The 15,683-nt window shown below is 37.4% G+C and overlaps 1 protein-coding gene across 1 annotated transcript; it reads right to left on the bottom strand.

The window, feature by feature from the left end:
• Positions 1–3,588: 3,588 nt before the first annotated feature.
• Positions 3,589–15,514, bottom strand: LOC143862370 (MACPF domain-containing protein CAD1-like). Its single transcript, XM_077373409.1, has 7 exons — positions 14,654–15,514; positions 12,944–13,182; positions 12,607–12,802; positions 12,409–12,468; positions 10,312–10,495; positions 5,267–5,430; positions 3,589–4,512 (listed from the first exon to the last, which is right to left on the bottom strand). The coding sequence occupies exons 1-7, from the start codon at positions 14,921–14,923 to the stop codon at positions 3,862–3,864; spliced, it is 1,764 nt and encodes a 587-aa protein (XP_077229524.1). The 5' UTR covers positions 14,924–15,514; the 3' UTR covers positions 3,589–3,861.
• Positions 15,515–15,683: the final 169 nt, after the last annotated feature.

The following is a 15,683-nucleotide window of genomic DNA, read 5'->3' as shown; positions in this document are numbered from 1 at the left end:
CCGCCCCCTTTTTTTTAAAGGGGAAATACATCACGTGAGAAGGATTCAACGGGCCTGATTGCCACGTACACTACACTTGAACGGGCTCTCCCATGTAAAGAAAAGGGGTGAATTTATCATTTCCCGGTATTTAATAGCCTGAAAGAAATTTAAGCATGTAAGATATTCAACAGCGATAGAGAAATTTACATTCAGTAGCTACTTAATAGTTAAAAAACTTTACCTTTACAGGGTAAAGGCCATGTTTGGCGGCCATGACTTATTTTCCAAATATGGAATATTAGTTTATCAAGTGGTGGAAGAGGGATAAGGAAGATAGGAAACTCCGAGAGGGAGAGATTTCAAAGTGCATGAGTGACTAGAGAGCGAGGAACAGGGAAAAGAAGAAATCTACTACAAATTGAGATTGTGCAAAATTGTTATGTTAAGTGGCCACAGTGGACTTGCATAGCGTAAAAAATAAAAACCCAATTGAGTAGAGTTTTCCTCTTCCATGTTTTTTCAACTACTCTTTCTTTTGTTACAAGTTCGGACTGAACCTCCGAAAGTTGAAGAACAAAGCCATGACCATTGAGCTAGACCCTCAATCCCTTTTCAGCCTTGACCATTGAGCTAGAGACTCAATCCCTTTTCAGCCTTATCCCTCTCCCACCACTTGGTTAACTAATATTCCATGGAAAAAACTTTCATGACTGCCAAACATGAGCTTAAATAACCTCAGGGACTACCGTTAAATTTTACTAAGCAAAATCTGGGCCCAAGGTGATAATGTTACACAGGGCTGTACGGAATAACAGCAGACAAAATAGAGAGGTGTCCGCATTAAAGCAAGGGGTACAAATTCCAGCTCTAATAAAAAAAACAAGGATTACAACAAAAAGACGAAAGTGCCCTTGCTACTTTTGACTGGGAGCAGTTGGGGACAAAAATGGTCGCAGGAGCCTTGAGATGCAGGGTTGAAGTTGAACGTGGGGTTTAGCCGAGTCTCTGTCTCTACCCTTCTGACAGATTCTGGAGTTGAGAAACGTCATAGTCTCGGGGCAAATTGGGAAATATCTCAGAAATGCATCCACAGAGATGCCCTTACGCTACCTTGTTTTAGGGTGTGCATGTTGTCTGTAAATTTTTCATAGTTGGAGAAACCTGGTGCGCCCCGGATTCCAGGGCCCGTTGAAGGCTGAGCCACAAGAGAGAAAGACATATAGAGGGGTTTTTTGGGATTTTGTCACCTATGAAATTTATGGAAGTAGAGTGTGGAGTAAAGGCTATAGACTGGGTTTCTCTTAAATAAAAGGGGGAAACTGTGAGGAGAGAGAGTCTGACAGGAAGTGCACGAGGGAATGCGATGGGGACAGTAACAACCCTCTTCAAAACTCTCTAACATAAAATACAGTAATTGCTCAGACTTCTCACGTGGGTGATCCAGTACTTTTGTTCCTTGAGTCCGGACATTGCTTTAACTATCCCTCGTGACTCGTGACTCAAACCCCCCTGCCATAGTTTTCAATGATTCCATGAGAAAATGGAAGAAGTGAAGTGAAATATCAGCCCCTAATGCTATGTTTGGTTGCCAGGTTTTTTTTGTTCTGGGAGTTTTGTGGGAGAGTAAGTTAAATTTTGGTCCCATCCCATGTTTGGTTGCCTTTTAGCACTAGGTTTATTTTAATCCCACTCTTGTAATGATTACTTGTGGGGTGAATTTTTTAATCCCACTTTTGTAATTATTGCCTTTTCATCCCATCCCAAGATAACCCCAGGAACAAAAATAAACTCAGGAACCAAAAATAAGCTTGAGAAGAATTTTTTTTCTACCCAACAGTTCAAGCAACCAAACAAAGGTTTTTTTTTTCCCACCATATCTCCCAGGGTATTTTTTTCTCCCACATAGCCAAACATGGGATTTTTATTTTACCAGGATACTTCCAGGACCTTTTTTTTCCCACCTATCTCCCAGGGTATTTTTTTCTCCCACATAACTCCCGGGAACAAAAAAAACCTGGCAACCATACAGAGCATAAAGGGGGTGACCCAAGAAGAAGGGGGGATTAATATATCATTTCCCATGGCAAGAAAGTAGAGGAACTGCTCCGGGCCAGTATGCCATGTGGACGTGATTCATTGACTACAATTATATTGACCCCATATGGATCTGAAGGTTTTTTTCCCTAGATCCATCAAGTCTTGTTTAGGGTTCTTTCGATAAAAATTAGATTGTTAATTTTTGTAGCCTTTGGACCTACTGATGGGATTTGAGTTTGGAATGGAAGTAGGACAATGTGGGTGGAATTATCAACATTGCACTTACATCTCCCCTTGTGAGATTAAAAAAATAACCGTTAGGATTCATTTTGGCAGTCAATGTCCGGCCACTCGGACTATTTTATCCTATTTTTCCTTCATCTTAAAAATATGTGGCATATTGATAGACTGATTATGACTGTAACTTGGTTTACGTGTGTGCTAAGGGCCTAAGTGCATAAAATTCCAACATTAGAAGCCTAATTCAAGCAAGATTACCAAAATTTGCATAATTCAATGGCCCATGACATTCCAATGTCATTCAATGGTGTTCTTAGGCAGTCTGATTGGTCTTCAATAGCACCGAATCCACCTGATCGCCATTTCTAATCCCAAATTGACCATAAATTGTCATCAACGGGTCTAATTATTTAGAAATTACATCAATCGAAAAATCCAACCACACCAATGCACTAAAAATAATGTAAAATGCCTTACGTGACCTCCAGATCTCTCAGACTCAAGCATCTGATGCTCTAATCAAGTAATCAAATGACAGACGCTCCAGATTCACCGTGATTTACGAGTAATAATGCCCTCACTTTGGTAATTCCAGCAATTGACACCAAGTTAAAAGGATCTAATGGTACAGATCAGTTGAAATCTCCAAGATCAATGAGAATTGTACCGTGAGCTGAAAATTGAAAATTGCGTTTTCGAGCTATTGATGCCCCAAATTGACAAATCTGACGGTCAAGAGAGTTTTCAAAATTTATTTGTAGCGTTAACTTTGTCCCAAAACCCTAAAATTACACTTCTCATCTGATAAAATCCCAAAAATAACCTTGAAATCTTATTTGATCATTAGGATCGTAATGTTTATCACCTGGAGTTAGTCTTATGCTTAAATTTCATGTGTAAATTTAAGGAGGCCCCACAGTCTGCAAGTGCTTGTAAATGGATTGAAGTCAGCACTTTATGGATTGTGTTGAATCAAGAAAGGTGGAGACTCTGAATTCCATGTTGAGATTGGATTCTTGGATTCATGAATTCCAGCTTACTCCTAGACTAAATAAGCCTTTTGCTCCCCCCTACCCATGGATAGCAATTCTTCAACTAGATAAAGGAGAGATGAAAATCTATCAAAATAGTGGAAAAGAGAACTGGTTTCTTTCTTCTTCTTTTTTTTGTTTTGTTTAGGTATTGCTCTTATGAAAGAAGCTACCATATCTTCACATATATTCATTTTCTGTTCTTTGATGTGTGAGCTTCACATAAAGGATTTGGGTTCTCCAGTTGTAATATATGGAGGTAGGCTGAATGCTTGAATAGGCTTAGAAGCACAAATCAGATGCCAAGACACAATCTTGTTCAACTTCATTCTTTACTTTCATGTAATTATCCAGCTATCTAGATTCAAGACTCCATCTTCCAGAACCCACATTGTTCAATACAAAATAAAAATATTTATCCAACAACCTATTCAACTGAACCCCATTCCCCAATAGGAGAAATCAACATCAAAATTCAGAAGAGGAACCTTCATGAAATTTTTAATCAGACAACAAGAGGAAGGATATACAGAAGAACAAAAGAACGCTGGTCACCTGTGCAAAGAAAGCTTCAGTAGTTCAATAGGGAATATTTTATACGTAGAACAATCTTTCCCTTCTCGACCCCGAGCTTTGCCCCTGTAACCAACCAGTGCCCAGGCATGTCTTGTGGGCCCTTTGACATCTCTGTTAAGTCGACGATCTTTACTAGTTTCGCAATTTGACCTGAACTGTCATGTTTTTTGTCATCCAAATTTCCTTTCTCAGTCAATGAGGATGAAGATGCATTATCAGGCCTCTGTGTATGAGAAGTATTAGAGGGGCTGTGATCCCAAACAGATCTCCTTATAGTGCAACCTGGTACCTTGGAGAAGAGAAGCTTAAGATATAGAACACTTTTGGCACCAAAATCCCACACACCCAACTGAGCCCCTGTGACAATGTGAACACCAGAGAGGTCCCCAATGCAAGTCTCACGGTTCTCTATGGGTGCTGTGCTTACATGCGAAAAGTTCTTCCACTTGATTGGCTCGAACCACCGGCTGTCTTGTTCCTCGGGGCCTTGCCACTTGGGGGGCCCAATCGCCATATGAGGGTCCCAATGGGGTTGTAGGATCTTGGGCAGAGATGCCAAGTGTTGCAAATGCACAGCGAGCCGGTTCTGTTTGCTTCCTTCCAGGCAGAGCCTGAGCCCAGTCACAGGTTTACGGCCAACTGATATCTGCACCCATGTTACACCTCACATTAGTAGGAGATAACATACCACAAATATTTGGGCACCCAAGATCCATATCACAGAATTGCAGGGAAATGACGACGATGATGATGATGATGATGATGATGACGATGACGGTGCTCTTAGTTTATAACATAAAAAATGCACGCTTTTTTGTCCATCACAAATCAAGGGTATTGACTTTCCACCCATAGCCTGGTAACAGACAACTGTCTAGATGATGCCACAGTGGATCAACCTTGAATTCATAATGCAGTTGTCAATTCTAGCTGATGTAATTGAAAAATCCACAATCATATGATGTTTAATTCTTTGTTTCTATGTGCCATTCAAAAAAAAAATTATATGAAAATGTTGGAAAAGAATGGCTTACAGGGCAGTCATAAGATGATAAAGCATAAATGAAACACTCCCACTTGATCAAAAGGTGACTGCTTTTCACAAGAGGTGAAGATATAAAATTGTGTAATTTTAATAGTGTTTCCTTGATCATCACAAAAATAAGTGATCATTATGGTCAATTTCAAAACCGTTATTATCCTAACCACTCCTAATGACAATATATTGTCAAGTTTCAATGTCTTTAGAAAACCAATACATTTTTTGTTATTTCAGCAAAGTGTAATAGTAATTTTGAGTTTAAACCAATACATTTTTTGTTATTTCAGCAAAGTGTAATAGTAATTTTGAGTTTCTTTAAAAGCTGCATTTGATAAAGAATTGCAATAATGGAAATTACCTGTTCTGAACTGATGTAGAGCTTGGGGCCCATCAAGCTAAATTGAAGGAAGTGACATACAGGCTCCTTTCTCAGATGTGCTGGAAGATTACTTTCTGCGGGCGCCCAAACTCGTGGGATTTGAAATTCCAAGAAATACTGTAGCTCCTCTATAGGTGGCTTGTCTGAAACAAGAAAAAAAGAAGGGAAGAAAGAACACATCAGCATCAATGTCGAAGTAATACTTAATCATGCAAACAGAACATAGTTGAAGAAATGCAGCGACTGTGCACTATTTGCTTCCCCTAGGATTTTTTTTTTTGTTGTTGAAAAAAGCTAGGAAATTGTTAATGTTGATGAAAATAAAATCCCCGATAACATTGAGGATTTCATCAAATAACCAAAACAACGGTATAAAATTGATAGCATTCAAACAACCTTCAATTGGGTGAAAAAATCAACATATCAGTGGATTGGGCTAGATGGCATGTCTACCTTGTTCATTACATTGTCTTTAGCAGCCTTATTATTAGTCCTTAAAGGTGGTTGTGTGCTTATGGCTGCTGTATCTAGCCTCATGAAATAAATCTTGCCCAATTCATATTCATCAGATATAGCTGGGGGATATATTCCTTTCCATCAATGAATACAATGGAGTGGCATTAAGCAGACGGTTTGATTCGCCTGGTTGATTCATATTTCAACCGACAAGCACACCAAAAGAATACACATATGTTTCATAAATGTATCCAAGAAGAATGACTATACATCTACAAAACATGTAATAAGGATCCAACACTAAAGGTAGCAAGCGACCCCACACATCTGAAAGGAATGAAATTTAGATGAAGAGAAGTTAATTAATGGCATCGAAGTTCATGATTGCCAAGTTGAGACCCAAGACATCTGGCCTATGTTGTCTCTTTAGTTGAAATTTGAAAATAAAGATAAATGACGGGACTTCAACTTACATTGATATGTGATGTAGTTCTACCTCACATTGAGGTTGAAGTTATGGTGGATCAGCATGTGCCAAAATTAGAGCATCCCAAGGACAATAAAACCTATGCAAGAAGAGCTAAATCTGGAACTGGTCGTGACCTAGGTTTGGAGGAAGAACATAAGCCAAAAAAGGGTGGAAACACTTTTGTCCATGAGCCCAGATCTAAGGTAGATGAGGCCCACTTCATTATGGACGAGCTTTGATACAAATGGGGCCCACTCCACTCCCATGCAGACAATTTGTTGATGCTATTTTTTTAAATTGCATTGGGTCTTTATTTTCAGCTTTTACTTCTTCTACAAACTCAAATTTAATTAGGACACACACACATATAGTTGCTGTGTTTTTCAGAAAGAGATTGTGATGTGAAAATAAGAGAAGTTTGGGACTATTTTTTGTGCAGAATTTATGCAGTTTTTGTTCCTCAACTGCTGCAGGTTTTGTTCATGGGAATTTTGTAGCGGTAATACCTATAAATCTGTTCGTATGTTCTCTTGGAGGAAATTCCAATCTTTGAGAGCCTTTGATACAGCAGACTTCTGCAATGTGTTTATCAAATCTGAGCTATGGATGTAATCAACCTAGCTTTTGACCTACTTGCATCGGTTTTTCATCTTCTTGGATTCATTATCAACTTAAAGGTGATCGCTGTGATTTTAATGCAACAAATTATTATTCAATATTTGGATTATTTAGTTGAAATGTGTAACCAATAGCCAGCCATTGACTCCTAGAATTTTATTTTTGTTATAAATTCCAGCATAAATTGGTATCAGGGCCAAGACCTCCTTAAAATGGCATCTAGTCCTGATTCCAGTGAAGATGTGCAAGAAAACAAGTCTTCAGGAGGTAAGAGAATTAATTCAACAAGAGAAGAAGCGTGACTAAGAGATGGAGATGAAAAATGCATTCGCAGAACTTAATGTTGTTCTTACTCAACTCATGCGTACTAAATGCGTATGGAACACGTAGAGACCAATTTGGGAGGAGTTAAAGAAGAGGTAAACCATAGATATCAAGCTCTACCCAAACATTATCTTCCTAGACAACAATTCAAGGTCATGAATCGAATTCCAGAAGAAATAATCGACGGGAACAGGGAATTAAGGTCAAAATTCTTGAATTCTTTGGAGGATTAGAATTTGAAGATTATCGTGATTGGGTAACCATAGTGGAGGAAGTTCCAAATAACATGTAAATGCATAAAAGAGTATTAATAATTTCTTTGAGGCTTAGAGGTAGTGAAGCGGAGCAGTGGCAACCAGTGAAAATTCAAAGAGCTCAATTGTTCCAACCGAAAATTACTAACTTGGGAAGAAAAGATTGATGAGATGGAAATTCCCCACCTTCAATTGTCGATAAATATTATACGAACAAATCCATAGACTTACTCATGGTATGAAGATGGTTGCTCAATACACTGAATAGGTCTACAAATTACTTGTTAGAAATCAGTTGGGAGAGATCCAAGAGCAACTAATCACTAGGTACTTGAGCAAATTGAAACCATCCATCCATGATGCTTTACATCCACACATTTGGGATACTTTCCGAGGCTCAAGTAAAGGCCCGAGTTATAAAAGAAACCTAAAAGACGGTGCCGTTTATACCTTCTCCATTTTTTGGCAGCAATAGACCATCTTTCTCCCTGGCATCAAATGTGAGTCAAAACAAGGTCCGAATCAATGTAACCTCTAAACCTTACACTAATGATTCCATTGCTCCAAAAGGGGCCCTGTCAAAAAACAGTCCCTAATAACGCCAATGTGATTCATCTTCGATGTGGAAAGATGAGACAAATTTCATCTGAATGTCCTCAAGCTCGACAGCAGCTTCTAGTACAAGAAGAATGTGTGTGTGTGTGTGGGTGGGTGTGGGTGTGGGTGTGGGTGTGGGTGTGGGGGGGGGGGGGGGGGGCGCTTCTGAATATCTTATTAGGTGAGTTTTCTCTGTGACATGCTTATCTGAGTTTGTATAGTCTAATGGACTGATGGACCTTGGGTATCGGATCCCCAAGGTTGCTTTCAGTAAAATCCTTTTTCTCTAAGATGGTTGCTCTTAGGGGCTCTCCAAGTCAAGGAGCTTTGGTTCCCACTAGAGTTGAAGCCTTCTGATGGATGGCAGCGGGTAAAGTTAACATTGGTGAGATGCTAAAAAGGAAGAGTTTAGACTCGCTAGCAAGGCCTTTGCAAAGTTTAGACTTACTGTTGCAAAGTTTTTTTTTGCACCATCCTCCATTGCAAGTTTTACACAAGATTTGGACTGCAATCCTTGCTTGTTTTGGCATGTATTGAGTTTTACCAAGATCAGTATCACATAGATTCTTGGGATGGCCCAAAGGAACTTTTGGTGATAAAGACAGAAACATCCTTTGAGAAGTGTTACCCTGTGCAGAGTGAGGTACTTTGGACCATTTGAATGAAAGAAACAAGAATTTTCAATGGAAAAGGAAAGGTAATAACAGAGACTAAAATTCATATGATTTGGGGTGCAAGTAAGAGGAAAGAATTCCAAGGCATTTTGGTAGTTAAGATACTCTGGAAGAAAACTCTGTGGGCTTTCTGCAAAGTGGATACTGTAAAAGTAGGATGGACTCCTCCCAACATCATCAAGCTAAATTAAATTCTCATGGTAATCCGAGACACAAATGTATTTGGGGTGATTGTCCAAAACTCGTTGGGTGGAGGGCAATTCAACTATTTTGATGGCATAGGGTAAAAGAACTAGTCCAGATCTGTGGAAGATTAGCTTATATATTTTAAGTCCTTAAGGAAGTGCCTCTGATCTTCAAACAAACCCCAAGGAGTCAAAATAGATGTTGATCCACTAGGTAGAGGAGCTGACTACTGGCCATTGGCCAAACAGGGAGAGCACCCCCTCTTCTGCGCCGTACTATTTTTCATATTCTGACATATTTTCTCCTGTTATCACTCCAAAAATATGCAGTAGACCCTTATTCACAGTTTAATAAGTAATGAAGTATTACAGTTTATCTATCCCAAAAGTCCCTCATAAGCATATCCAATTTTGACGAAAAATGACAATTCAACTGATTATAACATGGTGAAGGCTCTTAACAGACAATTATGATAAAGAATCGATTTGCACACATCTAGACATAATTTGTAGATATTTATATTTTAAAACCAAATAGCCATCAAATATTGCAATTTCAATTTTCCTTCATCAAGTGAACATCAAAGTTTATTAATAAAGCTTTCTGACCTACAAAGTGAATTGTTTAGGCCCTGTTCGTTTAAGAATGTGACAACTGATTGTGAGTGCTAAACCGATTATTGGACTCAAATTAAAACGTAATTTTGAGTCCAACAATAGGTTTGGCACTTACAATCGGTTGTAATAATCGTAAACAAACAGGGCCTTAAAGTAAGAAAGTGCCAATTGTACCCATCACCCTTTAAACTAGAAACTTAATCGGGAACCTTCAAATTGAATTCTATTATCATACAGTAAATGTTAAAAATCTGCAAAGAGCTATCATTTTGTCGTTGAGTAATAAAAAGAGGACACCACAATGGCATTTCAGTCAGTCTAGGAACTCCACTAATATGAAAATGACAATAATCCTTTTTTTTTAAGTGTCAGGTTATCACAGAATGCACAGTAATGTAAATCACTTTAAAGCATCAATAGTATCAAGTTCAAACTTCAACGAGTTGTTCCCATAAATGCAATTCACCAATTTTAGGTTTAAAAAAAAAGAAACACACAAGGTAATCTTCAGCGAAAGTTAAAATTAGTTGCATTTTTTTTACTTAGTGAAATACTTGTTACTGTAATTATAGAAGGGAGATGACCATATAAAGGAATTTCTTGAAGAAATGGGGTGATTTCTCTTTGTTTAATAATAAGTACATTTGTTATCTTCCCTGTGAAATATCCAATAGTTCCTATATAGAAATTAATAGTAAGTGACAGAATCAAATATAGTAATGCTTTTAAGCAATTCTAAACCGCGATGAAACATTTGATGAATTGTGGAATAAAAGTACACTATAATGACAAGATGGAGAGAATACTATAACATAAAATCAGATCTTACACTCTAAGTATAGATCAATAGCACGAGCTAGATGTTTAATTCCAGGCAATCCATCCAGAAGGGAAACAATGGGAAAAAATGTCATGCCGATGACATCTGGTGCCAAATGTACATTGCTTGACCATAAGGCATGACTTTGAACAAGTTCGTCACCACCCCTTCTCCGGAAAATGACTGTAACATCCTGCAAAAAAGAGCATATCTTATTTACCCTAAGAAGTGCTTGCATATCTTATTTTTTCCAGCAATTGCCAATACTCACCTAATATATTTGCAAAAAGACTAAGTTGGTCATCTGGAAATAACTACTGTTTTCCGCAATCACCAGAGCTAAAAGTTCCATAATGGCCAGATAAAGGGATACTTCAATGAGATGAAGGTATAGACTTCTCTTGTGAATTTAAGGGGTATTCCTGGAAAGTAGGGTTTTCATGAGTCACAAGACCTCAAGTTCCTTTATAATTAGTTTTTTAAGAGTATAGATTGTAGAGAAAATGGGGGAGGGGATCCCTTTTTAACTCGTTTTCCAACACACCTTAAAAAAATCCGATGAGTCTGTCAGACATGGCAATTTTTTAGATAATGGAGTTTCCTTGTTATGTAGACTATCTTTTTAACTTATTCTATGACTGGGAAGAAGCCTATGCTTTACATATGAGTAAATCTATTACCCATAATAAATAAGTAAACTATAGTTGGTTTGTTTCATATATGAGTACAATAATCATATGAGACGAGTGAACAGTCAATAACTGATGGCGCAAACATGGAAAATAGAGATGCTTTGGTAGCTAATCCAGATCGTTTCATACACAAAAATGACTCAGGGACAAAATATCGAAATATAAACATGCACAGATGAACTTACACAGAGGCATAATAAAAAATCTTTGGATATACAAATAAAAATAAAACATACCGACTTGTTAAGCATGCCCGAAATCAGAAACTACTCACTAAATGTCAACATCAAGCTGATAACCATTCCGTATGTCTATCTAAGTCATGGGCACCATACACTCCTACTGGGAAAGCTTTGACATCTTAATAGTATATGAGTGGGCATGTGATTACGTGTCTATAATTGTCCATCAAAAGGAAATTTTAAAATATTCCCAACACTTTTGGGAAGTATTGTGTGTTTAGGCTATTTATTTATTTCCGAAATTATTTGGATGTGCATGTTGAGTACAACCCCTTGTCTCTAACTAATGCAAGCACAATTTTAACCGCTTATTGACATCTCCAATTAATCCCCTGACAGAGAAGCCAAGCACAGTTTATACTGCTTATTAACAAGCTAACTGAATTGCATACTCCACCAATTATGAGACTACAAGATGTGGAAGAGTTTATAATGAATTCGCAAAATTTCTAGTCACAAAGTAGCCGGGCTTTTACCCTGTTGGGACTTGAACTTCCAGTAAATTAAGAATAGTCATTTGTGGTTACTTGGCAGAAATATCTGGATATAGAATGCCCTAAAAGTGTTAGTCCTATCTACAAATGTGGAACTCGTGAGATGCATTTACCAAAAGCTAAAGTTTACAACTCAAGTTTGTAATTGTCTCTCCTCAGAGGCCCAAGTGCGGTCAAAATGACGTGCATACATACTAGATCATGGCACTACTTCAGCAGGTTCTGCGGCTTTAAATATCGAAGTTTCCAACTGCACAACTTTCAAAAACACGAATGGAGTGCTTTGTGATAGATCGCCTATAGCCCATAACACACAAGAGGGTGGAATGCCAGATGAGGTTTGGAATATGGCGTACAGCGTTCAAATGAGAACCACAACTATATTCCACGAATGGAAACTTAATGCTTTGTCATGCAATACATAGATTATGATAAACAGAATATGACAACGGCTTATATCTTTTTTTTGTTAGTCAAACATATGTCACTTGTGCCTCAGTCAGCACGCCTTGCCTTGCCTTTCACTTTTGAAAATGTTGAATGCAAATATGATGGTTTAGAACTCTAGTCAATTTATCTTTCAAGAGAACATGTTTCAACAAAACACCATTACTACAATCCATTTTAACTTCATACAGAGAAATATTGCTCTGACGCAGAAATAAATGAAATGCGTACCTCTTTTCCACTTAACTGAGTGTGTATTTCTCTACTATCGAAGAGTGATGGGTCCACAACCTGTACATTTGGAAATACCAGGAAGGTATGTTAGCATACCACAATTACATGCTGTGAAAATTGATGTTTATACAATTATCTTTTTTCATCTGATACGAATAGAATTATATACAAAAAAAGGAAAGGTGCAAAACTAGCCTTGTCTTTGAATTTGAAAGGAGCCCCTCCAGGCTGGCTTTCAGATCCTAAAAACCTTTGATCCCCAATATCTTTGACATAGTTTTCTATGTCCGATGCTGACAAAAGAGATGAGTGGTGCTGCTTGACGTAAACTACATCTCTACCACCGATTGTTACAGATATAATAACATGGGTACCAAAATTTTCAATAAAGCTGAAAGAAAAGAACAAATGCGCATTTAAAATTTGATGGTATCAGGTACTTCCATATTGAACTCAATAACTTTTCCTTAATAATGGTAAAATAAGAATGGTAAGAACAAAAGCACACTAACAAGGGTATCAAAATGCTTACCTTGCCAAGCTGGATGGTTCCCAAGTGTGTGGAACAGCAAGCTTGATATATTCTTGCAAAACTAAATGATTTTTTGCGAGTTGAACCTTGCATAAAGGGATGCAATATCCATCCAAAGTAAGGGATTTTGTAGCTGCTGCGTCAACTTGCCAAGAACCAGTGAAATTGAACATGGAGTTGAAGCATCCGAGAGGAATGTTTCCAGATATTCCTGTTTTCCTATTGAAAAACTCTGCCATCTGGTAGCATATACCAAAACCATGATAACCATATTCAGGATTTGTCACCAATATGTTACTTTTAGCGAATATCAATAAGAATGTCCCTAAGTTCAATAGAGAATACACACAAAGTCGCAATGCTGACTACTGAAAAGTTCAAACAGATTGCATAGTCTTTCAGTAGGTAGTATGCTACTTTTCTGGTTTATTCAGATGAATATGTTATCCAATGTAGTGCGTGAATGTAAGACTAGCAGAATGATCTATTCTGATGTTTTCAACTTCTTGACTTTTTTAACAATTCATCTTTTCACATGATTGCAAGATGTAATGAATTAACACTATTTCAAGCATATTTTAATAACTTCTTTAGCTATGTACCTTTGAAAAATGATATCTACAGGTACGGTTTAATGTTTTTGAATCATGTTTAAATCAGAATTGAACTCAGCCAAGGCTGCTTTTTTCGTACCAACAAAATGTGTTAACAATCACAAACGAAAGCCTTTGTGGAAATACCTGCTACCTTAGCCAATTTCTTAGACTTAAGAATATAATTTAAGTACATGCTGATGGTTATTTATAAACCACACGAAATCTCTATAACCGATAACTTTTCACTAATTCATCTGGCCCTTATCTACTTTCAACACAAAATCTCCCACTTTTCGATATACCAATGCCAATTTCTGAAACTTAAGAATATAATACAAGTACCTAAAGAGTGTTCTTTATAAGGCACATGAAATCTCTAAAACTGACAACTTCTTACAAATTCATCTGGCCCTTTTCTAGTTTCAACAGAACATCTCCTACTTTTCGACCAACCAATTGATTACTAAAGCCAAATCGCATGTTATCTCCTCTATCTTTTTTCGGTAGGTAAGCTGGGATCGAACCTCTTCCAACCTCATGATTGAAGGCCAAAGCCCTCACCACTGAGCTAGAGACTCAATCCCGTATTTCCTCCATTTCAACAAAAGTCAAAACCTTCCCAAAGTAGAGAACACCCAATTTTCTTTGTCAACTCAATCCAGGGATTCCAAGTCAGATCAAATACCAACAAAATTAGAAAACAAAATAAAATACAAAAAATGAAAATAATAATAATAATAATAGCAAAAAACACACTGAAAATTCAAAACATCCAAAATCACCACATTTACCCCCACGAGAGAGAGAGAGAGAGAGAGAGAGAGAGAGAGACCCACTAATATTTTAGGCTTCCAGACAGTTCATATCCAACCATGGCCCGTTTAAATTAGAACCCAATAGCAGCTACCAAAGAAAGAAAGAGAGAAAAAAAAAAAAAAAAGACCAGGTGGAAAAAACTATTGCCCATGAAAATTCAAATAAACCCTTGTAAACCCAAAACCATTAAAAAAAAAAACCCAAGAAAAAACAAAAGCAGACCCAATTAATAATTTTGACTACCCAAATCAACAAAACACAAAATTAAAAAAACACCCAAACTAAATCGATCATATACCTCATGGAAACTATAGACAGGGGTCCTCTCTCTAGCGCCCTTCCCTCGATTACATTTAATATCAACGGATACATTTGGAAGAACAACAGCATTACAAACTTCAAGATCCCTCAAATTCTCTTCATCTATGTGAATAAGACGAGACCCAGATGCTCCTTTGCAGTAAAGAAGACGAGTATCGGATGTTACATCGAATCCTCGACCCAAAGCTTGGATTGAATTAGAAATTGTTGTGATTGCACCCGCTAAGTATGGCGTTGAGTTTTCCATGTTTTGTTGATGAGATGAAAATTTTCATTTCTGCATTTCATTTGAAGCTCCAAAGGCCGGTGTTATGTTCTTATTTTCTAACGAGGGTTTTGACTGTAATAATAATAATACTACTACTACTAAAAACGCGTTTTCTAAGGAGGATTCTGGGTTGACTGGTCTTAAGTCCCAACTCTCTCCGACGTTCAAATTCCTTTTTCTTTTTCTTTTTTCTATGCTTTTGGCTTTTTTTTTTTTTTTAAAGTCCTTTTGACTCTTTGATTATCTCCCTTTCTTGTCCATTTTTTTAGGCTGTTCTGATATTCCCGCAACCATGTAACTCACCTTTTCTTTTCTTTTCTCATTCTAATAGGGTGTTGAGAGTTTTTTGGGAAGTGTAATAGCCTTTGAGAGCTCATTAATTGATAAAAGACAAGGTGAGTTGGTCCACTTATCAGAATACGGTTGTGGGTTATATAAACTTGGTCTAAAAATATACAGAAACAAGATACATAGACCATCTCCACCGTCCAATAGATGGGGGCCTTTGATGGATTATCACACAAGAATTCCCTTGATTAGTGTATTTTCAATGTTCAAAGTTCAAACAGAGTTTGTTTTTTTTTTTTTTTTTTTTTTTTTTTTTGTAGAATGTTGGCTAAAAGTTTTGTTTACTGTCTAACCTAGTAATTTGAGGGAAATGGTTCGATCTTTGCATGCGATGGCCCACCCGTGAGATGACAAGTGGACAGTCTCGATCGATGAATATTACAGTTATCCG

This window comes from Tasmannia lanceolata, unplaced genomic scaffold, assembly GCF_043159265.1.
Source record: "Tasmannia lanceolata isolate RefF3 unplaced genomic scaffold, GAP_Taslan_0.1 ptg000037l, whole genome shotgun sequence".
NCBI lineage: Eukaryota > Viridiplantae > Streptophyta > Magnoliopsida > Canellales > Winteraceae > Tasmannia > Tasmannia lanceolata.
The sequence above is the reverse complement of the archived record's forward strand: the minus strand, read 5'-3'. Positions and strand labels throughout refer to the sequence as shown.